General features: G+C 31.3%; 2 protein-coding genes across 4 annotated transcripts in view; one reads left to right on the forward strand and one right to left on the reverse strand.

Moving 5' to 3' along the window:
• Positions 1-5,670: 5,670 nt before the first annotated feature.
• On the reverse strand, positions 5,671-20,686 carry LOC132739393 (nuclear pore complex protein DDB_G0274915-like). Its single transcript, XM_060727088.1, has 15 exons — positions 20,099-20,686; positions 19,496-19,687; positions 18,587-18,676; positions 15,672-15,734; positions 14,962-15,090; positions 14,182-14,299; positions 13,465-13,683; positions 12,795-12,911; positions 12,209-12,326; positions 11,319-11,510; positions 10,708-10,794; positions 9,989-10,126; positions 8,041-8,634; positions 6,937-7,536; positions 5,671-6,161 (listed from the first exon to the last, which is right to left on the reverse strand). The coding sequence occupies exons 1-15, from the start codon at positions 20,365-20,367 to the stop codon at positions 5,686-5,688; spliced, it is 3,402 nt and encodes a 1,133-aa protein (XP_060583071.1). The 5' UTR covers positions 20,368-20,686; the 3' UTR covers positions 5,671-5,685.
• A 224-nt stretch (positions 20,687-20,910) lies between these two features.
• LOC132739392 (condensin complex subunit 1-like) overlaps positions 20,911-26,130 on the forward strand; it is a 36,057-nt gene continuing 30,837 nt past the window's right edge. For all 3 annotated transcript variants that reach the window (XM_060727086.1, XM_060727087.1, XM_060727085.1), the window contains exon 1: positions 20,911-21,054. The gene's annotated coding sequence lies outside the window, so the exon portion shown is untranslated. The remainder of the gene's footprint in view (positions 21,055-26,130) is intronic.

Consider the following 26,130-nt stretch of genomic DNA (forward strand, 5'->3'; position numbering starts at 1 on the left):
AGTTTAATAGATTTGAAAGGGGTCATCCTTATTACAAGCCAATAACTTTATTTGGAATTGCATATGATGACCAAAGCGGGGATGTCTTTACAGGTTGAGGCATCAGAATTGCAGCCACTGTTTAACCCTGCATGATCGTAACAGGAGACTAAATGAGCCGCGTCACGACAAAACCAACATAATGGGTTTGCGACCAGCATGGATCCAGACCAGCCTGCGCATTCATGCAGTCTGATCAGGATAGCCTGCGCATTCACGCAGTCTGATCAGGATTGATGCTGTTCGCTGTCAGTTTCTTTACTTGTTATAGGGTCCGTAAGCGAACAGCATGGATTCTGATCAGGCTGCGCGGAAGCGCAGGCTAATCTGGATCCATGCTGGTCGCAAACCCATTATGTTGGTTTTGTCGTGATGCGGCTAAAATGGGTTCGATCTATTGAACTCCTATGCATCTTTTAGCTCCAGCAGGTGAGGTGCTTTTGATCCCTGGTGTTGCTTTAAATTTGTAACACCCAAGGTGAGCCAAAATCATCTTTCCTTTTTCGGCGCCATATGATATAAACTGTGTTGGTGCACTGTACAAACAAATAAAATAATCGCCCTATTTTTAGCATTTGAAGGCAGGTTCCTTTTGAACTACTATGCTTGTTGTAGTCAGTGTTCCCATTTGACTACTGTGCTTGGTAAGTTATCATCAAACTTGAGCAATCAAGAGGTTTTAAAAGAGAGCAAGATAACCAATGAAAAGATATCATATTTAATCACATTTGTGTTCACAAATTACAAATCTTATAAATAAGACTATATTCCTGTAATTTACAATCAATATTATTTACAAAATTATCTGACAAAGACAGTAAAACAAAATCTATTCAAAATATCAGATCATACATGTACACAATTTAATGTCATAATTGTGAATTAATTCTAGAAAACATTAAATCACTGTACATAAAAATTGTAGTATGTTTCAAAGTAATTGTTCAAATGTTTTTTTATGCTGTCACTTCATAAAATACACGAATTTCTAGCTTTCTAAGAAGAATGGGCCATTTAAATGGTCATTGGAGTAATAAACGTCTACGAATCAATTACATGAACATGTAAGCATTTTATTGAAACCTAAATTTTGAAAAAAATATTTTTCACTTTGACAAATCTATACCAAAATACAATGTAAACAGATTTTAAACAGATTTTAAACATTCAATATATTGAAAATGACATCTATTTACTTTCCTTAATTTTTTCTAGAAAGAAATTAATGAAACTAGAACTGTGTCCAAAGGACACGGATGCCCCCACTGACAACATTTATATGGTATATAGTGAAAAAATCAACAAAGGGCCATAATTCTGTTAAATTTGGTCCCAGCAAAAATTCCTTCCTTTACTACCATCTACACATTAAGGTTGTTCATCCCTGGAAGTTTAAGCAAAATCTGCCATCCGGTTTAAGAGGAGTTGCGTTCACAAAATTTCTATATAGTATATAGTGAAAAAATCAACAAAGGGCCATAATTCTGTTAAATTTGGTCGCAGCAAAAATTCCTTCCTTTACTACCATCTACACATTAAGGTTGTTCATCCCTGGAAGTTTAAGCAAAATCTGCCATTCGGTTTAAGAGGAGTTGCGTTCACAAAATTTCTATATAGTATATAGTGAAAAAATCAACAAAGGGCCATAATTCTGTTAAATTTGGTCGCAGCGAAAATTCCTTCCTTTACTACCATCTACACATTAAGGTTGTTCATCCCTGAAAGTTTAAGCAAAATCTGCCATCCGGTTTAAGAGGAGTTGCGTTCACAAGATTTCGGGACGTACGGACAGACGGACGGACGGACGGACAGACGTACGGACGGACGGACAAGTGCAACGCTATATGCTCCCACTTTGTGGGGGCATAAAAAGATCTGGAACTTCATAAAATGGCGGTTTCATGTTTTAAAGGGACTCCCCTGAGGTGCTAAAGTCTAAAAACATGAAAACTGAATTTCTTACACTGATCTGTTGGGGCACTTAAAACAGAAAGATTATTAAGAAATATTCAGAAATATACTGAATATTGTATTTTTGTGTAATTCTTTGCCTGATTTAAGTAAAAGCGTGCAATGCTTTTTCTATTTTAGGTCATTTTTCAGAATAAGAATCATCACCAAGAAAAACAGAATGGACAAATGATCTCAAATTTTGTATACAAGTTATTGATCGAGACCAAAATCAAATGAAACATTTATCTTGAAAAATTGTTTCCAGTCCTGTCATGTCAAAAAAACCCTCAGTGTTTAAAAATTTTGTCAAAAAAAGGGGGGGTTTTTTTAAAATTTTTAAAAAAAAAAAAATTTTTTTTTAAAAAAGGAAAGGGAAAAAAAAAAAACCCCCCTTTTTAAAAAAAAAAAATTTTTTTTAAAAAAATTTTTTTTTAAAAACCCCCCCCAAAAAAAATTTTAAAAAAAAAAATTTCCAATAAATTTTTTTTTTAAAAAAAAAAAAACCAAAAATTTTTTAAATTTTTTTTTTTTTTTTTTGGGAAAATTTAATTTTTTTTTTTTTTCAAAAAAAATTTTTAAAAAAAAAATTTTTAAATTTTGTTTAAAAAATTTAAAAAAATTTTTAAAAAAACGAAAATTTTTTTTTAAAAAAACCCCCGGGGAAAAAAATTTTTTAAAACCCTTGGGGGTTTTTTTAAAAAAAGGGAAAATTTTTGGTAAAAAAAACAAAAAGGGAAAAAAAACCCCAAAAAAAATTAATTTTACATTTTTAAAAAAAAAATTTTTTTCCCCCTTTAAAAAAGGGGGAAAAAATATAAAATTTTTAAAAAAATTTTTAAAAAAAAAAAAACAAAAATTTTGAAATTTTAAAAAAAAAATTTTTTTAAAAAAAAAATTTTTTTTTAAAAAAAAAAAAACCCCCCAAAAGGTTTTAAAAAAAAAAATTTTTTTTTTAAAAATTTTAAATTAAAAAAAAAAGGGGGGAAAAAAAAAAAAAAATTTAAAAAAAATTTTTCCCAAGAAAAAAATTTAAATTTTAAAAAAAAAAAAAATAAAAACCCTTTAAAAAAAAAAAAACCCAAAAAAAAAAAAAAAAAATTTTAAATTAAAAAAAAACCCCCCCGGAAAAAAAAAATTTTCCCCCAAAACCCCCCCCAAAAAAAAAAGGGCCCCAAAAAAAATTTTTAAAAAAAAAAACCCCGGGTAAAAAAATTTTTTTAAAAAAAACCAAAAAAAAACAAAAAAACCAAAAAAAAAAAAAAAAACCGGGAAAAAAAAAAAAAAAAAAAAAATTTTTTTAAAAATTTTTTTAAAATTTTTTTTTAAAAAATTTAAAAATTTTTTTTTTGGGGTTTTTTTCCTTGGAAAAATTTTCCAAATAAAAAAAAAAAAAAATTTTTTTTTTTTTAAAAATTTTTTTTTAAAAAATTTTGGGTTTTCCCCAAAAAAACCCCCTTTTGGGGAAAAAAAAAACCCCAAAAGGAAAAAAAAAAAAAAGGGGGGAAAACCAAACCCCCCAAAAAAAAAAATTTTTCCCCAAAAAAATTTTAAAATTTTTTAAAAATTTAAAAAACCCCAATTTTTATTTTAAAAAAATTTAAAAAATTTTTTAAAAAAAAATTTTTTGGGGAATTTTTTTTTAAAAATTTAAAAATTTTAAATTAAAAAGGGGTTTTTTTTTTTCAAAAATTTTTTTTTAAAAATTATTTCCACAAAAAAATTTTTTTTTAAAAAAATTTTTTTTTTAAAATTTAGAAAAAAAATTTTTTTTTAAAAAAAAAAACCGGGGAAAGGGAAAAACCCCCCCCCAAAAAAAATTTTTAAAACCCAAAAAAAAAAAATTTTTCCCCCCAATTTCCAAAAATTAAAAAATTTAAAAAAAAAAAAAAAATTAAAATTTTCAAAAGGGGAAAACCCCCAAAAAAATTTTTTCCCCTTCCCCCAACAAAAAAATTTTTAAAAAAAAACCCCCCGGGAAAAAAGGGGGTTTTTAAAAATTTTAAAAAAAATTTAAAATTTTTAAAAAATTCCCCAAAAATTTTTAAAAAAAAAATTTTTAAAAATTTGAATCCCTTTTTTAAATTAAAAAAATTTTTAAAAGGGAAAAAAAAAAGTTTTAAAAACTGGTTTTTTTTTAAATTTTTTTTTTTAAAAAAAAAAATTTTTTTTTAAAAATTTAAAAAAAAGTTTATTAAAAAAGGGAAAAAAAAAACCCCCCTTTTTTTCCAAAATTTTTTTTTTTAAAAAAATTAAAAAAAATTTTTAAAAAATTTAAAAAAAAAATTTTAAAAAATTTGTTTTTTTTTAAAAAAAAAAATTTTTTTTTTTTTTTTTTTTTTTTTTTTAAAAAAAAATTTTTTTTTAAAAAATTAAAAAAAATTTGAAAAAAAATTTTTTAAAAAAATTTTCCCTTAAGGGGGTTTTAAAAAGGGCCAAAAAATTTTTTTTTAAAAATTTTAAAAAATTTTTTTTAAATTTTTTTTTTAAATATTTTTTTTAAAAAGGTTTTTTTAAAAAAAGGGAAAATAAAATTTTCCAAAAAAAAAAAAAAATTTAGTTTTTTTTTTTAAATTTTTTTTAAAAAATTTTTTTTAATTTTTAAAAATTTTTTTTTTCCCCAAAATTTTTAAAAAAAAAAAAATTTTTTTTAAAAATTTTTAAAAAATTTTTTTTTTTTTCCCAAAAATTTTTTTTTTAAAAAAATTTTTTTTTTAAAAAAAAAATTTTTTTAAAAATTTTTTTAAATTTTTTTTATTTTTTTTTAAAAAATTTTTTTTTTTTTTTTTAAAAAATTAAAAATTTTTTTAAATTTTTTAAAAAAATTTTTTTTTTCCCTTTTTTTAACATTAAAAAAATTTTTTTTAAAAAACAAAAAAAAAAATTTTTTTTTTAAAAAAAAAAAATTTTTTTTTTTTTTTTTTTTTCCCCCCTTTTTTTAAATTTTAAATTTTTAAAATTTTTTTTTTGGGTTTTTTTTAAAAAATTTTTTTTTAAAATTTTTTTTTAAAAAAAAAATTTTTTTTAAAAAATTTTTTTAAAAAAAGGAAAAAAAAATTTTTTTTTTTCCCAAAAAATTTTTTTTAATTTTGGGGGAAAAAGGGGGGAAAAAAACCCCTTTAAAAAATTCCAAAAAAAATTTAAAAATAAATTAAAAAAAAATTAAAAATTTAAAAATTTCCAAAATTGGGGCCCTTTAAATTTTTTTTTTCCCCCCCAGTTTCCCTTCCCATTGGGTGGGGGGGTTTTTTAAAATTTTTTTTTTTTTTTTAAAAAAAGGGGGGCCCCCGGGTTTTTTTTTAAAAATAAGGGTTTTTTAGGGGGTTTTTTCCCCTTTAAATTGGGGGGGGGGAAAAAAATTTAAGAAAAAAAATTTTTTTTTTTTTCCCCCAAAAAAATTTTTAAATTTTTTTTCTTTTTTTTTTTTAAATTGAATTTAAAAAGGGGAAAACCAAAAATTAACCAAAAACAAAAAAAAAAAAAAATTTAAAAAAATTACCCAAAACCTTAAAAATTTAAATTTTTTTTTAAAAAAAAAATTTTTAATAATAAAAAAAAATAAAAAAATTAAAAAAATAAAAAAAAGGGGGTAAAACTACCTGTTAAGAGTGCCGAGAAATCTTTGTCAATTTGTCAATGTATAAAAGTAATTCAAAAATCTGGTCAATGATCTAAAAATTCAAGGTAGGGTTGTTATTACTGATCGTATTTATTACCTGGATTTGAAGTGCTATCTTGGCTTGTAACAAATGCTGGCATAGAATGGGATTTAGCAAACCCAGTTCCAGTACTACCAGTGGTTCCAAACACTGATCCACTTGTGTTGTTTGCAGTTCCTCCGAAAACGGGTGTACTTGGCTTCTGATTGGTTGATGCACCAAATGAAGGCGTGGCAGATCCAAAAGCTGGCGTCTGATTGGCTGCACCAAAAGCTGGAGTCTGATTGGTTGCACCAAATACTGACGTCTGATTGGTCGCACCAAATGCTGGAGTTTGACTGGTTGCACCAAATGCTGGAGTTTGATTGGTCGCACCAAATACTGAATTCTGATTGGCTGCACCAAAGGCAGGTGTAGTACTACTACCACCAAAAGAGGGAGTCTGACCAGTTGATCCAAACGCAGTTGCTGGATTAGCTGTCCCAAATGCTGGAGGCTGTGTCGAAGGTGCCCCTAAAATTACATTTAACAAAATTTATGAATATTCAAAATATAACCTCTCTTTAGTTTTTTATCATCAAAAGAACTTTGTAACAACTCTATAACTCGGTTCAAAATACTCATTTTCATTATTTTAACATCATTCATAATATCTCAAAAGTCAATTTATCAGAATCATTTTAAAATCTCGATACTACTTTTTCTATTAATATAACTTAATATTTGGGTCTTGCGTCATTTTGTTAAAGTAATTGATTACGTTGTACCAACACATTAGTGATTATATGGCGACTTTCCAGCTTCACTGGTGAAGACCACAGGTGCCCTTCTATGGATTATTTCAGACAGGAACGTGCACCTGAGTAGAACCATCAACGTTCTGTAAGCTAGCTGGATAAGTGAGGTAACAATCGTCCTTACATATTGAGGTAAGTGATTCAAACCTATGCATGATAAGATATGATCATTTGTCATCATCTACTGGAAACATTTATTAATACTGATGCTCAGTTTTCATTTGTCAAATCATAAAATCAAAAATGTAAATAAATAGCCCCAGTCAAATGTATACATAATGATTTGAGTTATAACAAGAGTGCCTTGCATTCTAGAAATGCTGATTAAAATGTATTATGTGATGAAGTAATTTGCAGAAAAACATGATAGTACTCCAGACATTTGATTGGTAGCTGCCTGTCAATCATTGCCAGAAATGACAAAACAAACTCCCTGACAAATTATAATACTTTGTGTTATCAACTGTATGATTAAACAATGCAAACATTACCAAAAGCTGGAGCAGCAGCAGTTGTTACTGCTGTTCCTCCAAACTGGAACATACCAGTTCCAGCCTGTGTAGAACCAGTTGTCTGTCCTGTCTGGAATGGTGTGCTCCCTGCAGTCGCAGCTGTAGACCCCGCATTGAATGAAAATGGAGAAGCAGACGCAGAAGTTTTTGGTAATCCAAAGCTGAATGCTGCAGCCGCATTTCCTGTAGAAGTACCAAATGGGGTCTGAGAAGTTGACACTGGGGCACCAAAAGGGGTCTGTGTAGTTGACACTGGGGCACCAAAAGGGGTCTGTGTAGTTGATGCTGGGGCACCAAATGGGGACTGTGTAGTTGATGCTGAGGCACCAAATGGGGTTTGTGTTGTTGATGCTGGGGCACCAAATGGGGTTTGTGTTGTTGATGCTGGGGCGCCAAATGGGGACTGTGTAGTTGATGCTAGGGCACCAAATGGGGTTTGTGTTGTTGATGCTGGGGCACCAAATGGTGACTGAACTGTACTTGCAGTTGGTGCTCCAAATACTGATGTCGCAGACTGTACTGTATTGGATGAAGCTCCAAAAGAGAATCCAGCGCCTGTTGCAACTGCTGTACTTGTGCCTGCAAGTGTTTAGATAATTTTGAATTAAAATTAACTATTTGAACAAAAAAAAATCCAAATACTTCAATAACAAAAGTTGTTTTCTTAAAAATTTTGGAAAAATATCACAACATAAAGGATATCAATCAAACCGCTTTGTCAATAAATACCGGAGGAAAGTCTTTTTTTCTCCTCAAATTCTAGCATATTTTAGATTATCTGAATTATAATTATTATACATCATTTACATGTATATAAAAAAATTTGAAAAACTCCCCCACTACAAGAAAGTTATCATTAATAAATTAAATTATTTTGATTTTTTTCTCATGCTTTGTCTAAGAGACTGTTGAGCGACCGCTTTTTGGTGTTTCCCTTGCATGGTCTCTTAATACAAATTTGACTGCACATGTATGTGGACATAACAGAAATCAATTTTATAACACTAAGGTGCAGAGTTGATTCCAAGTAATGAAGTAACTGTAAAGTTGTAATATAAAATTATTGTAAAATAAAGAACAAACCTGTATTCTGTGCTCCACCAAAGTTGAACGTGGGAGCAGCCGATGTTGATGTTGTTGTTCCAAACTGTGAAGGAGCCACTGTCGTGACTGCAGGAGCAGTTTGCCCTCCAAGAGAAAATCCTCCAGTGGAAGGAGCTGCAGAGCTCCCTGTTGTTCCAAACAAGAACCCTGCAGCTGCAGCTGTAGATCCTGCAGGTTTAGAACTGAAAGAGAATCCACCTGCCGGAGTAGATGACGTCGGTGCAGGTGCTGTGGAAGTATTAAAACTAATACCAGCACCTGGCGCTTGAGTTGCACCGGAACTTGTGACTGATCCAAATCCCAATCCGGTTGCTACTGTCGTTGTTGTTACTGCTGGCGTCGAGGAAGGTGTCGACTGGGCTCCGGTAAAACTGAAACCACCTGCTGCAGACGGCGCAGCAGTGCTTGTAGTGACACTACCAAAGTTGAACCCAGATCCGGCACCAGTATTAGCCAAACTCGATGCTGCAGTTGTAGTAGTTGCCCCGAATACAACACCAATACCTGTATGCTGTGGTACCTGAGTGGACACCTGGGAACCTCCTAAAGAAAATCCTGATGACACTGTGGTAGCTGTAAATAAAAATTAAAACAAAATCAAGTCATCCTTTTAGCTCAAAATAATGTCAGTTTCGTACACATGATCAAAATTTGTAGCAGGGGTTTAATAGGTATTTTCATCAATTTTTTAACAGTAGGAACACAATTTTTTTTTTAAGTGTATTATATTTTTTCCATAATAGTCACAGAGTTTGTTAATATCTAGCTACTACATAAATCCTTTTCAAGAGTTATTTTGACACTAAACAAGAGCGATCAGTAATCACATGTGTCGCCTCATGATGGCCAATTTCATGTTTGGACAAATTTTGTGACAGACGGACAGACAGACGGACAGTGCACAACTAGACTTTGTACTGATCATTCCTGTAAAGTTTGGATAAAATTGCACCAGTAGTTTATGAGGAGTAGTTCGGACAAGCTTTTGCGTATCTGGCAACACACAGAAAAAAACTCCTTTTTATCAAAGGGCCATAACTCGGCCAAAAATCATTCAACCGGAAAACCCGTGCAATATGCGCAAGGACTTGAGCTACAGATCAATCCTGTAAAGTTTCATTGAAATTGCATAAGTGGTATAAGAGAAGTAGTCTGGACAAACTTTATAAATAAAAATTATTAAAGGGCCATAACTCAAACAAAAATCATTGAACCGGAAAATGCTGAAAATATGCACAACTGGACTTGGTACTGATCATTCCTGTAAAGTTTGGATGAAATTGCACCAGTAGTTTATGAGGAGTAGTCTGGACAAGCTTTTGTGTATCTGGCAACACACAGAAAAAGAAACCTTTTTATCAAAGGGCCATAACTCGGCCAAAAATCATTCAACCGGAAAACCCTTGCAATATGCGCAAGGACTTGAGCTACAGATCAATCCTGTAAAGTTTCATTGAAATTGCATTAGTGGTATAAGAGAAGTAGTCCGGACAAACTTTAAAACTAAAAATTATTAAAGGGCCATAACTCTGACAAAAATCATTGAACCGGAAAATCCTGACAATATGCACAACTAGACTTGGTACTGATCATTCCTGTAAAGTTTGGATGAAATTGCACCAGTAGTTTATGAGGAGTAGTCCGGACAAGTTTTGTGACGGACGGACGGACAGACAGACAGACAGACAGACAGACGGACAGACGGACAGACAGACGACGGAGAAGTGATCCCTATATGTCGCCACTACTCCGTAGAGGCGACACAAAAATTGGTTAAATGACGTAAATACTTTGTAAGTATTGACTTTTTATGTTCTGTTAATGGGGAAACAATCTATTATACTACATTTACACATTTACTTTGCATTAACTGGGGGGACCTTGATTAAAATTATCATTGGTCATATTATGTTTAAATAAAAGTTACCTGTTGTCTGATTAGGTAAGCCAACTGTAGACTGTGTAGTTTTTGGTGTATTAAAGGTGAACCCTCCTGGTAAACTAGACTGGGTACCAGTCACAGTAGCAGTCGTTACTGACCCTGCCACTGTTGTGCCACTGACCCCTGCAATACCAAGGAAACAGATTTGTAATGCCAGTATATTTTAAGAAATCAAACTCAACTTATATTCACAGTAATAAGGGGGCATGTTCTCATAAACTAGAATAACAATGGATAAAAATTGAATAAAATATTTCATTTCCAATTACAGATCAAGATTTAAGATCTTAAAAATAACTTCAGTTATAAACAATCAACAGTCTTTGTTTGTTGGGTTTTAAAAATCATTCTGGAATGGTAAAGAACAATAAATTATCTTGAAGATAGCAAAATAGCATCCCCACGGCAATCCTTTATATTATATTCTTTTTCAAATTATTTAATTTCAAAGTGACACTGACACTGTTAAGGTCATATATAGCAACTTCCCAGCTCTACTAGGGGGAGACAATCTCAGATGCCCCTTCATGCATTATCTCCACACACAAGCCGGCTTTCGAATAGAACCACCAACATTCTGTAAACTAGATATGTGTTATGGACATAGAAAATGTGTATCTTGCAATGGATTTGTCGTTGATCAAGGATAGATATGCCTCGACCTCTCCCCACTACATTTTGAAATTTCTAGCCAATTTTCCTACCTGAACTTGATGAAGTGCTGAGTGTACCAAACAATGGTTTAAATGTCATACTTGGCTGTGATGTCGACACAGATGTACTTGGCAACCCTAAAAAATATTTCAACATTATTAACAGCCCATAATATGGTACTGCTTTAGTTACATGAACTTTTCTGCAAAAGTTAGCTCTGCATTTAGTTTAACAGTCATCCTTTGTCAGGAAAAAAATAGTAAAATTGCAACATCAATGTCTACTTCTTTCGTCTGCCTTAAGCCCTTTACTTTGACAGTGCTTAAACATGTGTATGGTATAAACTTTTTTCTGGAATCAAGACAGATTTTATTTCCTTATCCTCAGAAACTTGCAGTATTTATCCAGAAAACAGAAAAATATCAATTTTTAGGTCTTTAATTGAAACTATTGCCAATTATTTTTGCCAATGTTTTTCTAACAAACTTACATCAAATTTCCCATGAACTGTTACCTAACTCCATCAAAGTTGCTTAAATTTCAATTTCGCAACTGACAAAAAAATCCTGTGGGGCCTATACCTTACCTTTGTTCATAATAAGCCCTTAAATAATTGCTGATTAAAAATCTTAAAAAGAACTATTTCAATGATTAAGTTTACCTCCAGTTTCCTGTACAGGGGATTTTGACAATTTCTCCAAAGCTGACAATACAGAAGCAGGTTTAGAGACGTTCAGTGTCAGAGGACCAGTTGAAGTGGTTACTATGGAAACTGAAGATGATGTTACCGTGGAAACTGTTGTAGTAACTGTTGTTTCACTTGTGGTACTAGTTACCACCGCTTCTTTATTAGCTGGATGGAGATAGAAAAAAAACCAATTATATCTTTAAGTAGAGAACAGGTCTCATTAAGAAAAGATTACAATCTAAATAAGATACTACAAATGATATTATTTTAAGACTAACAATTTAATGATTGAAAGTGGCATTGATTTTGACTTATACTGACCTAAACAACCTATGTCAAATAGCTTGTTGCATAATTTTCTATTATTAGAAACCAATCTTGAACGGCTTAACAGAATATAAGGTACCTGACAACCCATCGAAAACAATGCTATGTAAAATAAACATCATATGTAAATTAAGATTCAGACAGTGATTTTAAGTTTAGGGCAAAAATACACTGATGATCTAATGAAAATTACAAGTTTAACAAAAGAAGGTGCCGAAACAGGAAAACAACTTCTGCTCTTTCTGTACACTTATCTAGGGTTGTCTGTATGAAAATAAGCAATCAGACAACTTTGAAAATTAAACAAATGAATAATTTGGTGAACATTCAATTCTATAATTCCTTTGGCCTTAGTGAACAACAGAGTAGACAGGTCCATAGACTTTGAAATTCAACTCATCATCACACAGTACCTGTATAATATTAATCCTAACTGTGTTCAATGGTACCACACTGTTTAATGGTTTTGTGTCAAATTCAATGTTATATAGAACAGCATGTTATACAATTATGTATTAGAGAATACGGGAACCAACCTTCTTTCTGTGTGAATGACTCATCTAAGTCCATGAGCATTTGTTTTACTCTCTGGTTCTCGGCTTCTTTATCAGCATCGTAATCATCTAATGTTGCTACAACGTTCGCATACTGTGCCTGTTATATATAAAGATAGAACTGAGCTGATTAATATAGTAAAATATCTTAATACATTATAGAATTTTCCCCCCGAGGTGATTAACTCAAAGAATTTCAATGACATTAATATTTGTAGTTTGTTTAGATTTCTTGAAAATATTCATCCTTACTAGTAGAAGTATCATGAATGAAAAATCCATAAAATACTATCTAAACATGATTTATTCACACGCCTTTCGTGAGTGCTAAATCTAAAAAAACTTCAATTATTATTAACCTAATAGACTACCTGATTTATTCATAGAATTATCTTGAGTGATCAATTCGTTAAAACTATTCCTATGACTAAATAACTAAATAACAGAACTTTATTTAAAATAATTACCTGAATGTGATAATGTTCCAAACAAAACAAAGAGAGTACCCAACAATTTAATTACTTGAAGAACACATTGAGAAATCAACCATACTAAATTTTAAGCCTACCTTTTTGAAATTTGTGGCAGAGCTCAACCCCGAATATATGCTGGCCGTTTTCTTCATAGAGGGCATCTTCCGTACTTCTGGTTTTGATGATTCTTCCTTTTTCTGTGATAGCTGGGTCTGAAACACACATAAATAAAAGAAATGTACAAAAATCAGTATGTGCATAAATGGTTTAAAAATATTTCAAATTTTTACCTATCAATTGATATCCATATTACATGTAATTCCATAAAGGGTCCAATTTTATTTGACAAAAAATTGTGAAGGAAGAAGTTACAACTACATGTAGGTAAAAGGTCTGTTTAATATTTCATTTGTTTTCTTAGATTTTAAGTCGCATCAACACTGTAAAGGTAATACTGCAACTTTCCAACTTTACTGATGGAAGAACATGTCAGGTGACCCTTTTTGCTGTATTTCAGGAATGAAAGCACACCTGAGTAGAACCACTGTCATTCTGGTTGGTAGCTGCATATAGTTCCACACATGAAAGAATCCAAACTCCCGGACAGGATTTAAACCCACAAAAGCAGTGACGGGCAAGTGAATTGAAGTCACTTACAAAATCAGCAAATGAAAACTTGGCAAGACTTAATAGTAACTGTTTACATTAATAAATCATTCATATATTAAAGAATAATTAAGTTTATAAATTGTCTATATAACATACCTTCTCAGTATCTGGCTGTGAAGTGGTAACTAAATGACCATTGGTCACTTGTGGAGATTTCTCTGAAGGTTTTGACACAGTTGGTGTCCTGACAGTATTATCTGTATTGTACTGAATGTCAATATGTGTAAGTTTGGGAGGCTCTGTTCTTAGTGACTTTGTGACATAACTGTTGTTCTCCTTCTCAGTGAAACTAGACTCAGCCTTCCTCTTTGACTTCTGAAAACAAGTAAAAATTACTGATACTTAAGTTTTTCTCATTTAATTTTTGCTTCAAGAACACCAATATTGTTCAATGACTAATGGCAGTTTAACAGCTCCTTCTGGTATATACATAGTCTGACGTCAGCATTTGTCTGATACAGACAGTCATCACCTGACTCTCGGAAAAGTAGCAATATAATTTGTAAAGTTTATAAGATAGTGATGAGAAAAATACCGAGCGACCAATGTATGCTGGAAAACCTTTAGGCCTATGTATTACTTGATAATAGTTCAACATCGGTTGGTTCAAACTACTGATCTCTCAAACAAATTTGCACAGGCCCTCGGAGTTTGAGTGAACAAAGTTTGACTGTATGTGAACACTTTCCCTCCCCCCATCTCATCAAAAAGACTCTATTCTTCTTATACATGTAGTCTTGTTTTTTAAATATGCCACAAAAATTCATCTTTTGATACAAAAATGTCAACTAGCATTGAAAGTTATTAAATTACCTCAATTAATCTCTGACTAGAGCTTAGACTGCTGAGTATAGAATTATTTCGGCCCTCATACTGGTGTCTTTTTGAGTTATTCATTTTATTCCACTCTTCTACATCTTCTTGACTCGGCCTACAAGAAAAAAAGGTGTTCATTTTTAAAAGTTACATAGTCATACTCTGCAGTGCAGATAAACACAATATGCAACAGTAACTATATACATGTATATTTTATCTTTCCATCCGTAATTTAAATTCTGATTTAGAAATAATTTCTGTACATACAGAAAGATATTGACAAGAAATATAGAGAAAAATGTAGGAAATTCTTTCACCTTTGCATTCTTTAAAACCTCAAATGAATCTTACAATATTAACACATAAATGTGCACAAAAACAGAATATTCAAAGAGATAACCTGGAGGCATAAAATGGAAAGGTGGCTTTTTGGTTATAGAGTCTGTTTTTTAAACCAATGGTTTGTGCTCTATTTAGGTCACTTTTATGGTTTCTCATATGACCGGTTAGTGAAACAAGTGAATCTCCATACGTACATTACTCGTAAGCTTAAATGAATATGTTCAAAATAACCCTTACTCCTCTAAATATATTAAATGGACTTATCCATCTTTTAACCTGGACAAAACTAATCATAAATTGTATCATTTAACACCAAAATGTATATTGACTGAAAAGCAAACAGTGCAGACCATGATCAGATATCACACAGGTAGAATCTGTTACCGTTAGTCAACAGATAGTTAAACAGACAACAAACACATCATAATCAATTACCTTGAAGGTCTTTTCAAGCTTGGAGTATCCAGCCTCATTGTGAAGTCAGCACCTGTAAGATCGGGAAAGTTTTCCGGCATTGAAGGCATAGATGATGTTGACGCATTTGAATGCTGACTTTCTTGACGTCTGAAAACAAACAATAACAAAAGTTACACACAGTTTGGTTTTAAATGAATTTTTATTCTAAATTTTTTCTTTCTTTTTCTTTTGAGGTAAAATTACAAACGTTTTTTTTTTTGTATGTTTAAAAAGGTTGTTCTGCAATAACAGAAATATAAATATTGCAAAAATGTTTCAATAATTGGTCACTTTCAATTAAATTAATTTTCCTTTCTATACCACATATGTGTAATGGCAATTTTCAAGAAGGGGGGGGGGTGTGAAATATCAGGGGAGGAAAACCTTTAAAACATAAAGATATGATGTATGCCATGGAAATTTTGAATGCTTAAATTAATGTCAAACTTAAAGTATTATGTCAGCCTTCACATCCATGCTGTTTGACCAGGCTTTTACGGCTGATAAATTTTAGCAATACAACACTTAAACAGAACTATAGTCATAATATCTGAATCCACACTTTCTATCCTGTTTATTACTAACCTTATCACCTTGAATACGATGTAGTCTAACAAATTAATATATTAATTTCGTAATTAACATTTTTGTAAAATGTGTTCATATACAAATAAACTAATATACTATACCGTCTCTTAGCTTGTTGTTGGGGAGGTTCTATATGCTCTTCAAATGTATTTATGGATCTTTTCCTGTAATAAATCATCAATGACCGATAAGAAAACACGTTAAAAACCATCTTAAAATTAAATGTAAATAATGATAGAAATTCTAACGAAAATAGAGAAGGTTACATATGGAACAGAATAAGGCCAGCCTGAAAAATAAACAAACATCTATATCCCACAACACATAACATTTAGGGTCAGTTTAGCCTAGGTAGGTAAATTATCTTCTTTTTTTATTTAAAATAACCGTTTTATATAAAATGATTTTGCATCTAGTCATCAGACATATGAAATATTTGGATTTTGTGAAAAAGAACATTTGAATGCTAGATCATTGTTTTCAGCATTTGTTTGTTTATTATGTAAAATGATTCTCATTTTCTGCTATAATATTCAGTACCACCAAAATATAGTTGTATTTTATTAGGAAAAAAATTGTATGGCAATTAAATCTTTTGGGTCATGACAGTTTTTTGTAGGAAAGTTGCTTGAGAGAAAAAACACACACAAAATTTATTATAAGCCCAAACATGACATATATGACAGCCAGTTAATGCATATAATAAAAATAAATATAATACAGGCTGTCCAGCACCTTCTGACAAAAAATTAGGGCAAATTTTAGGGCAATTTTTAAGAAATTTTAGGGCTAAAATTTAGGAATTTTAGGGTAAATAAAAGAAATTTTAGGGCTCAAATTTGGAATTTTATACTAAATTATGGCCTCAAAAGACCATGATATCAGGGCCGGCAAAATCTGATTTTGACTTACTTGTCCGCTTTTATGTGAAGCATCATTTAACTTGTCCGTAACTATGATATTTACATAGTTTATTCTTGAAAATTTTCACTTGTCCGTACAGGCTGTGGGACAACCTGGGTAATATGGACAATTGATTTTGCAGGCCCTGCATATGGGCTCAATTTTGCATATTTGACACAAAAGTAACTCACAAATAATGCTCTAATTCGGTTATAGCAAATGTGTTACCAGTGTTCCATAGTCACCAGTGAATAAATTGATTCACTGGTCAACTGCCTTTAAAAAGAGCTAAAAAGAAAAACTACATTAAAACATAACTAGAATGAAAACATTTTCAAAGTTATAAGAATCCAGGAACAACCAATATTCAATTAGTTAAGCTATGATTAGCCAATAAAAATGTAACTTCCTTGGAAATTTTTTATCACAATTTTAAACAGGTGACTATTTTAATATAGTCAAAGTGTTACAATTTTCATTGTTCCATTTAAAACTAACAGTTTCTTATATTTTTCTGATAACATCTGACAATTAATCAAGTTAAAATAATTAGTAAAGATATAATAAGCTGATAATAAATGGAAGGGGAAGTTATGCTTTAAATTTATTTAAGCTAAAAATGCATTTCTTATCAACATTTTAAGGTTTTTTCAAGAAGTCTTGAGCTTTCTTAAAAAATGATAAAAATGATATGACCCACTAGTCATTCCCAGGCATATCTAAACTTAAATTCAAACAGCAGGATATACACCTATGAAGAATTTGTTCAAGATAAATCAGGCTACTAAAAATTGTAGAAAATTTCACTGTTCAAGATAAATCAGGCTACTTAAAATTGTAGAAAATTTCATTGTTCAAGATAAATCAGGCTACTAAAAATTGTAGAAAATTTCATTGTTCAAGATAAATCAGGCTACTAAAAATTGTAGAAAATTTCATTGTTCAAGATAAATCAGGCTACTTAAAATTGTAGAAAATTTCATTGTTCAAGATAAATCAGGCTACTAAAAATTGTAGAAAGATATATCAGGCTACTAAAAATTGTAGAAAATTTCATTGTTCAAGATAAATCAGGCTACTAAAAATTGTAGAAAATTTAACTACCGTGTCAGTTTTTTCAATGATTTTCAACAGTTTTTTTCCAGATTTAAAAAAAACTTACACTGTATGTTATAACATATGTTCAGAACATGTTAATGTGTACAAAAAGGGCAGCTGAATGTATCACTTCTTAGTACGCTAATTGGGTAGCAAAATGGTTAAAGCATTCAATCATTACTGCCAGTTTACTTTACCCATTTTATAATTAGCAAATATGGAAACTTGTCTAGATCTGCCAGCTGGTATCACTTACAAAAGATCTGTTCTACAGTCATCACTTGAAATTAACTTGATTACAAATTAAGATTTTATTAATAAGGACCCCTGCATAAAGTCTGATGAAATATAGTGGTACATCGTGTAAAATTTTTAATAGTTGCTTTAAATACACCTAAGACTGAGGTAAATGGTAAAACTCTGCAGCCAATAAAAATGTGACTTTCTTGGAAATTTTTTATCACATTTTTAAACAAGTGACTATTTTGATATAGTCAAAGTGGTACAATTTTCATTGTTCCATTTAAAAAAAAACAGTTTCTTATTATTTTTCTGATAACATCTGACAATTAATCAAGTATGGCATTTCTGCAGGAGTTGAAGTAAATACAACATGTGACTTTATGCAATTTAGTCAAACATGTCATATCAACTCCACTGACTGTGTTTGAATTTAGGTTGTGATTTAAACATGGTTGTTTCTGGATATGTTTATCACAAAAGATAAAAAAAATAGGAATTTAAGTGAAAAAATAGGGCATTTTTAGGAATTCCCTTTGAATTTTTCATTTTTTTAGGAATTTTAGCCAAACTGAAAAAAATTAGGATTTTTTAGGAATTTTAGGGACGCTGGACAGCCTGATAATATTATACATAAATAATATTACTAACATATAAACTTTTCTTCTAAAAATAACTTAACATATAAGCAGATAATTTATTGCCTTCCCTGATGTCAGGACACATTTTTCTATATTTTGCATACCGTATAATTTTTTATTTTATTAAAAAGTACCTTCTTTCTTTTAAAGCTGAAATGACAGCATACGTATCTGGAGTGTTCCTATCTTCTTGCATTGATGTATTACATCTCATGTGATAGAGGCTGAAACAAAATACATATCTTCATTAATTTTTTTATACGCGGAAAGTCCGAGTGGGGCCAAAGGCCCCGCGAGGGCTGTAGCGCTCTTAGATAACATGTATGACGCGTATCAATTCAAATGAAATCAAATTCAAACTAAATGAAATTTTCAAAAAAAATATATCCTATACCTAATGAGCTGTGAAAAAATCCTTAGTTAAATGGGCGCTGCCATTTTGAAATCCCTTTGAGCTAAATATAGATATCAGAGTGCTTTTAATGAGCGTCAGCATAATTCAGACTATTGCTAGCAGACGCATGCTAAGTAACACTTCCGGTGAAAGAATGATGTACAAAATCAGAAAATAAACCTGCATTTCATTGATAAGAATTATAGTAACGATTATATATTAAAAAATTTTTTTTGATAAATTAGCACATTAAAATTAACATTAAAACAACAACTGTGATTAGAGATTAACAAAACTGGCGGACGGGATTTTCTGAACACCGACGCATGCGCAGAGGTTCCCCTTTACGTTCGGAGATTTTCGGAATATTCCGAGCGCTCCGATGATAGGTTGAACACCACCAATTTATTCGTTTTTGTTTATGGTACAAAATATCTTCAAGAAAGATCTGGTTTACATGTACACTCAACTATGTTATGCTAAAATCATAATTCATAGGAGCTTTCCGCGCCATAGGTAGCACCTAATTTCATATTAAAACATAAAAAAAATAATAAAAAAAGAATAAGGATACAATTAACATAAACTATGACAAATTATTCTATGCTAAAATAAAAATGATTATGTACTAGTTTCTTTTTAATTTTACCTTGGACTGGCTACTTTCCCAATGACAGGTGGAGCTATTTTCACAGTACTTGATTTGTTCAACATTGAAGAATTCCGTTCAGAGAGAGACAATCTCCTTGTTTTGTTTAGTCTCACATGGGGTAATGATCCTGCTGTGATAGTTGGGGACTTTGGGGTGATTCCAATGCCAAAGCTATGCCGCCTTTGTTCCCTGTGTAAACAAAAAACAACATGAAAGCCATATTTAGTAATTTGCACTTTGCAGGATATAATTATATTACATAAAGTTTTTACAACAATTATAATATTGCTTCATGAGAAATAAATCTGATAGAAAGTTCACGGCTTTCATTCCTTTTATAGCAAGGGCAGCTTCCCCAAAGAAAGTTTATTAAATCATGTACTTTTCCCAAAAATTGAATTTACATAAAGTTTTTTCTTCCCCTTTTGCAAATATACCATATATAGTTTTTTCTCCTAAGGACAGGACTGCTTCCCCCCAAAAAAGCCCTAAATCAATTTGGTAGAACTGATTACCCCTGTAGGTAAGCATTAAAAAAAACAGAAATCTCTTCCTGTCTTATGAGCGCAGGACAATATATTTACCCATTACCACACTTACCCATATTTATGCTGTAATTTTGGCTCCAATCCAAGAGCTCTTTTAATCTGTGGCATGAAAGGTGAAGATAGAAGTGGTCCAGCTCCAGAAAGCACATTCTGACTTGAATCTCCATTTGTACTATGTGTACCATTTAGATTAATGGAATTGTTCATGTCTTGCCTCCTTCTTGTTATCATTGGTGAAGATGGTAAAATAGACACAGTTGAGTTCTTTTTTAATTTTGAATTTGTTGGACTGGCATGATAGGCGGTTTTATTTCCCCACATGATTTTACGTAAATCAACGAACGTTGACGGTAAACTTAAATCGATTTAGATATTGTTTTGCTTTATGTATCCATTTAAACTGCTGACAATGATGAAAGTGGATGAGTTATTTAAATATATCACGTTTTCGTAACGTCTAAACACCACATCTTGCTTTCGTTTTTGAGGTTTACATGAGTAACTTCCCTTGGAAGGATTTAAAAAGAAAAAAAAATCAGGTGTCTTAGATAAACAGCATATAAAAGCTTGATTACAAAATCATAAATTATAATAATAATAAGCAAAAATAATTTATAAAAGTATCCAAAATGATCACAAAATATAAAAATTTTCGTTTGTTCATTTGGTATTTAGAGTTACTAAAGATTGAGTACTGAAAAAAATGTGTTCTCTGATTGGTCTATAATCAATTCAAATGTATAGGAATAAAAATAAACAATATTAATTCATACTATTTTTCAAACTCGCGTTAATTTCACTTATTATTTCTTAATATTTCTATTTATTTTAGACAATTATTATTTTGTTAAATTAAATTTAAATCGCTGTAAATGCCGGCTGTCTTTTAATTGGTTGAAAGTGAAGTATTGGCGCACTGTTTGAAAGGTGGAACAACAACAACAAGAGGAAGTGGAAAAAGGCAAATCTCAACAAAAACAACATTGTTTCAAAACCCTTTTCTATACTGTAAGATTTTAGGCATTAAAGTATATATCTAGATCTATTTTGTAAAAAATAAGGCAATGTTTTTTCCAAAATTTATGTTTGGCACTGTCGGTTGATTTTCTAAAACCATACTGGCATGCGAGCAGTTCCCGTACAAAAATCACAGTTACTTAAACATTATTTTTTATTACGCTCACTCACCACAATTAGAATGTTACACATCAATATTCAGCTCGTCACACAAATCATGGAAATTCCATGATGTTCTAAACATAGAATAACCCTTACTTATGAGGCCTCATATGGGGTACCGAAATTATCCATTATTTTGTATGAAGAGAAGTAGTTCCCGTACATAAAATCTAACCCATTATAATTATACAATTTTATTATATCGGACCTATTTTTCATTTACAATTGTTGAACAGACCATTATCTAAGAGATAAATAGATGTAATTCAGGAAATAGAGCGTAGACTAAACGCGGGTATCAATTACCCGGTACCATTACCCCAACGCATTCACATGCAATAGCATGCTTGTATGCATGATATTTTACGCATCAAAGCATCAAAGCCATGAAATTATTATATATAGTAATATTGGTCAACATTCTGATAATTAAACAAGTTTACATCACATTGCCTACTTATTTGTAAACAGGTGGTATTAGTGGAAAACCCTTTAACAAGCCTCACGTGTAAGTATTTTTGCGCATGCGCGCAAGGACGGAATCCCCCAGAGAAAACAAGGTCACGTTTTGACGACGCACAGGTGAAAGTGATTTAAAATGAGACTTTATATACGAACTGCCAAACCAGGTATATATATTAACTTGTCACACTCATCACACTGATACAATTTTTTAGATGTCTTGGTAACACTTATCTTCTCCTTATTCTTATTACATTTAGATTTATGTTCCTGTTCTACCTCAAAATCACTATCACTAAAATTATATTCACTTTCAGTAAAATCCCCTAAAACTGCTTCAAGATCCTCGATATCTGAGAACTTAACAAAATCATCTTTACAGTATGCCATTCTTAACAAATTAAAGGTCGCATGTGAAAAAATTACTAAGTAATAGGAACAAAAAGTGAAGTCTAAAGCATTTATATGTCTCATTCCATTCTTAAGAAATATGTGTGTTTTGGATTTTAATTGGATTACCAGTTTCAATCGGTAACAACTGAGAAAAAGTGTGAAAACTATCACAGTGGAACAATAAAAATGATGCACATTAATTATCATAATTAAACCAATTACTGAATCTGCAGCAAACATCAATTATGACAGTACTTATTTTTCATATCAAAGGATATATCAAATAGATGAATAGGTGTTTGATGGGACAAATTGCCTTTCAAAAAGTTCTGATTGAATAATTGAGGATTAAATACTTTAATGAAAAGGGCTTTTTAAATGAAAAAACAACAAACAATGTAATCCAAAATGTTCTTTCATCTTTATTGCAATACTTTTATCACAACAAGTGTTTAGGCCATTTTTTTAGAAAAGAACATTTTTATAATAGTTTTTTTTTTTCAACCGCGGTTTGAATATTATTTTATCATACTTTTAATTTATTTAAAAAATAGTGTCTGACTTTAAATTTCATTCTTTAAAACAATGGTGAAATAAAAATATAAAGAGCTCAATAAAAATTCAATCTTAGAAATATGCAAGACAATTTAACCGCGCGATTGTACCGTGAATTTGGGGCGTTAATTCGTCGCATTTTATTTGAATACGCATAAGAAATTAAAAAAAAATATATATTTATATTACTACAGAATATACGATTTTTATGGAGGTTATTTCACAATTCTCGGTCAAAAAATGAAGAAACAATAATAACTTGTTGCTATATGAAAAGATTTTTTGTGTACAAGTCGCCATTTGGCTGGTAGTAAATGATGCGTTTTTAACTCGTTGCAATTCCGAAAATATTTTAGCTCTGTAAATATTAATTACACGGTTAAAAAGAACAAATTCTCAGCTTTCTTTTGATAGGAACTTTGCGTAATTCGGACCATAAATGACGAAAATATCTTATATTTGTTCGAAGAGGGGATCATTATTTTGACTGAATTTTTGACATAATCGGGAGACAAAAAAAAAAAAACTCTGTGTTTAACTCGTCATAATTTTCTTCATAGTAAACGCACTGATTTATAAAATATATATTTGAAAAAATCTATTTTTAAGCTTTTTAGAATATGTTACTTTTAGAAAATTGAACAGAAAATAACATGTTGACGGCAATTTAAATAACCCAGGTCAAATATCATATCGCTTAACACCGCTTAATGGTACGTAATCGTCGATAAAAATCAATAACGGTCGGCAGTCTGGGTGGATTATCTGCCACGACAGCATAATTTACCTTTATTGATTTACTGTATAGAGTTGCGGATACCGTTAATATACGTACCTGGCCAAACGGACACTTAGATTTTGTCTCGTTTATGTATCTGCTTGATTTGAAATGAATTTTTGAAGAATGCAAGTAAGAATCAAGCGTTGAAATGAAAAATACGGGTACTGCTTCTGTACGGGAACTGCTCGCATGCCAGTACACAAAACACATCAAATAAATTTATCACAGTTGGCAGGATTTTCTGAAGTACCAAACAAAATAATGAAATGGCAATCTCAAGAATTTGATTGATATATTTGAGGGAATAAAAAGAAGAAAGCTTAAACCAGTAAACTATGAACATAATTAATATGAAATTAGGTAGGCCTAGGGCTGTCATTGAATATCGCGATATCGATATATGATCAATATTCATCATCTGATAAAATATCGATACACATTTTCAAATATCGATACAAGCTGAAATTTATTTATTGCTGGTAGTAAATATATACCTCTCAATTTTGCCGTATAAGAGAAGTCACATTTTTCCACTTTTCTAGGCTAACTTGAACGATTTACAGTCAAATCGGCCCCAAGTTGAATCAGCCCCAAAATAGTCAGATCGGCCCCATTTTTTTTTCTTTATTTTTTTTTCTTTTTCTTTTTTTTTTAAATGTTGCATAAAAAACACAATTGTGTGGATGGGAATACTTAACCTTATGACAAACCATGGCTGAACAAAGCAAGTAATCAATCAATTTATTGTCTGAGTATAACAATTTTAACATTTATCTTCAATGTACTATAAACATGCAAAACAGTATACATGTAACTGTATGGGGCATATGAGGTTTTTCACACAAATTATTGTCACTTCTTATCACTGAACATTACTCTGCTTCTTGTCTCACAATACCCTGGGTTGTTAAAGACTTGAAATCTTCTTCAGCAGTGCCATTGCTGAAAGTTGTTTTGCACGATAGCTGCAAGCATAAAAATTAAATGAAAGTATGAAAAAGTTAACAATTATGATATAAATGTATATTCATTTAAATGATATACAAATTAGAAATTTATATGAATTATATTTATATTGTATCATACACATTTTTCATGATCAATTATTAGTCAATAATCATTATATTAGCCTCTTTTCAAATATATTACTAATGAAATTCAACATGACATCGAAAAAGATGGTCGTTATGTCACTTAAGTATTACGCACAAAAAAAGATAAATCATATTTACCTGTTCCAAGCTTATAATATCTGCGACTGCTTAGATCGATTAGTCTTTCTTTGCATCAATTAAATCTCAAATTATGCATTCATATATGTTATGTATCTATTAAAAAAATGCCATTGCATCTGTAAAAACTGAACAATCAATGACACTTACAAAATATTTTAGCTATGTGGAAAAAAAACGGATATTTTTTTCGTCACTTCACATTAATTAACTTTACATTGAATACTCTAATTTTATCATAGAGCATCGATCTTTTACTTTAGGTAAAAAAGGTATAGTATTCCGGGTTAGGTATTTGTGTTTGTGATGGAAGCATGAGAGAAGAAGAAAATGTCCGTTTTATTTTTCTTCGTGTAACTGCAGTATGAAATTAATTTCATCATTTGGACGGGAATTTCGTTGGTGAGTTTCATCAATTGACTGGAGTGGGGGGGGGGGTAGCAATAGGGGATAATACCAGATCTCGAAGCGTTGTATCCCCGTGTGCTTGTTTTAAAATGAATGTTCAAAGATACCAGCATGAGTTAATAACTAAAATTAAATATTATTATGCCCCCATTTCGAAGAAAAGGGGGTATATTGCTTTGCACTTGTCGGTCCGTAGACCAAATGGTTTCCGAGTGATAACTAAAGAACCCTTAGGCCTAGGAACTTCAAACTTGGTATGGTGATTGGTCATGACAAGTAGATGACCCCTATTGATTTTGGGGTCAAGGGGTCAAAGGTCAAGGTCACATTGACCTTGTAAGCAAAAACGGTTTCCGATCAATAACTAAAGAACCTTAAGGCCTAGGAACTTCAAACTTGGTATGGTGATTTGTCATGATCAGTAAGATGACCCCTATTGATTTTGGGGTCAAAGGTCAAGGTCACATTGACCTTGTAAGCAAAAACGGTTTCCGATCAATAACTAAAGAACCTTAAGGCCTAGGAACTTCAAACTTGGTATGGTGATTGGTCATGATCAGTAGATGACCCCTATTGATTTTGGGGTCAAGGGGTCAAAGGTCAAGGTCACATTGACCTCTTGGGTAAAAACGGTTTCCGATCAATAACAAAAGAACCCTTAGGCCTAGGAACTTCAAACTTGGTATGGTGATTGGTTATGACCAGCAGATGACCCCTATTGATTTTGGGGTTAAGTGGTCAAAGGTCAAGTTCACATTGACCTTGTAGGTAAAAACGATTTCCAATCAATAACGAAAGAACCCTTAGGCCTAGGGACTTCAAACTTGATATTGTGATTGGTCATGATCAGTAGATGACCCCTATTGATTTTGGGGTTAAGGGGTCAAAGGTCAAGGTCACATTGACCTTGTAGGTAAAAACGGTTTCCGATCAATTAACTAAAAACGCTTAGGCCTAGGAACTTCAAACTTTGTATGATCAGGGGTTTTTTTTAGGAAAAGGGGAAGACGCTGGACGCTGGTAGGGAGGGGAAAAAATATACGAAAAAAGTCAATTTGGGGAAACTTTGTTATG

Source organism: Ruditapes philippinarum, unplaced genomic scaffold (assembly GCF_026571515.1).
Source record: "Ruditapes philippinarum isolate M1 unplaced genomic scaffold, ASM2657151v2 ctg19_1_1_1_1, whole genome shotgun sequence".
Classification (NCBI taxonomy): Eukaryota; Metazoa; Mollusca; class Bivalvia; order Venerida; family Veneridae; genus Ruditapes; species Ruditapes philippinarum.

Bases quoted from the DNA above. Each gene is read 5' to 3' on its own strand.
- LOC132739393 (XM_060727088.1), bottom strand. From the start codon at position 20,367: ATGTGGGGAAATAAAACCGCCTATCATGCCAGTCCAACAAATTCAAAA. The intron at 14,300-14,961 runs GTAATTGATTAT...TTTTTCTTGTAG, and splicing joins AGCTTGAAAAGACCTTCAAG to GCCGAGTCAAGAAGATGTAG. The intron at 10,127-10,707 runs GTAGGAAAATTG...TTGGTATTGCAG, and splicing joins CAGCACTTCATCAAGTTCAG to GGGTCAGTGGCACAACAGTG.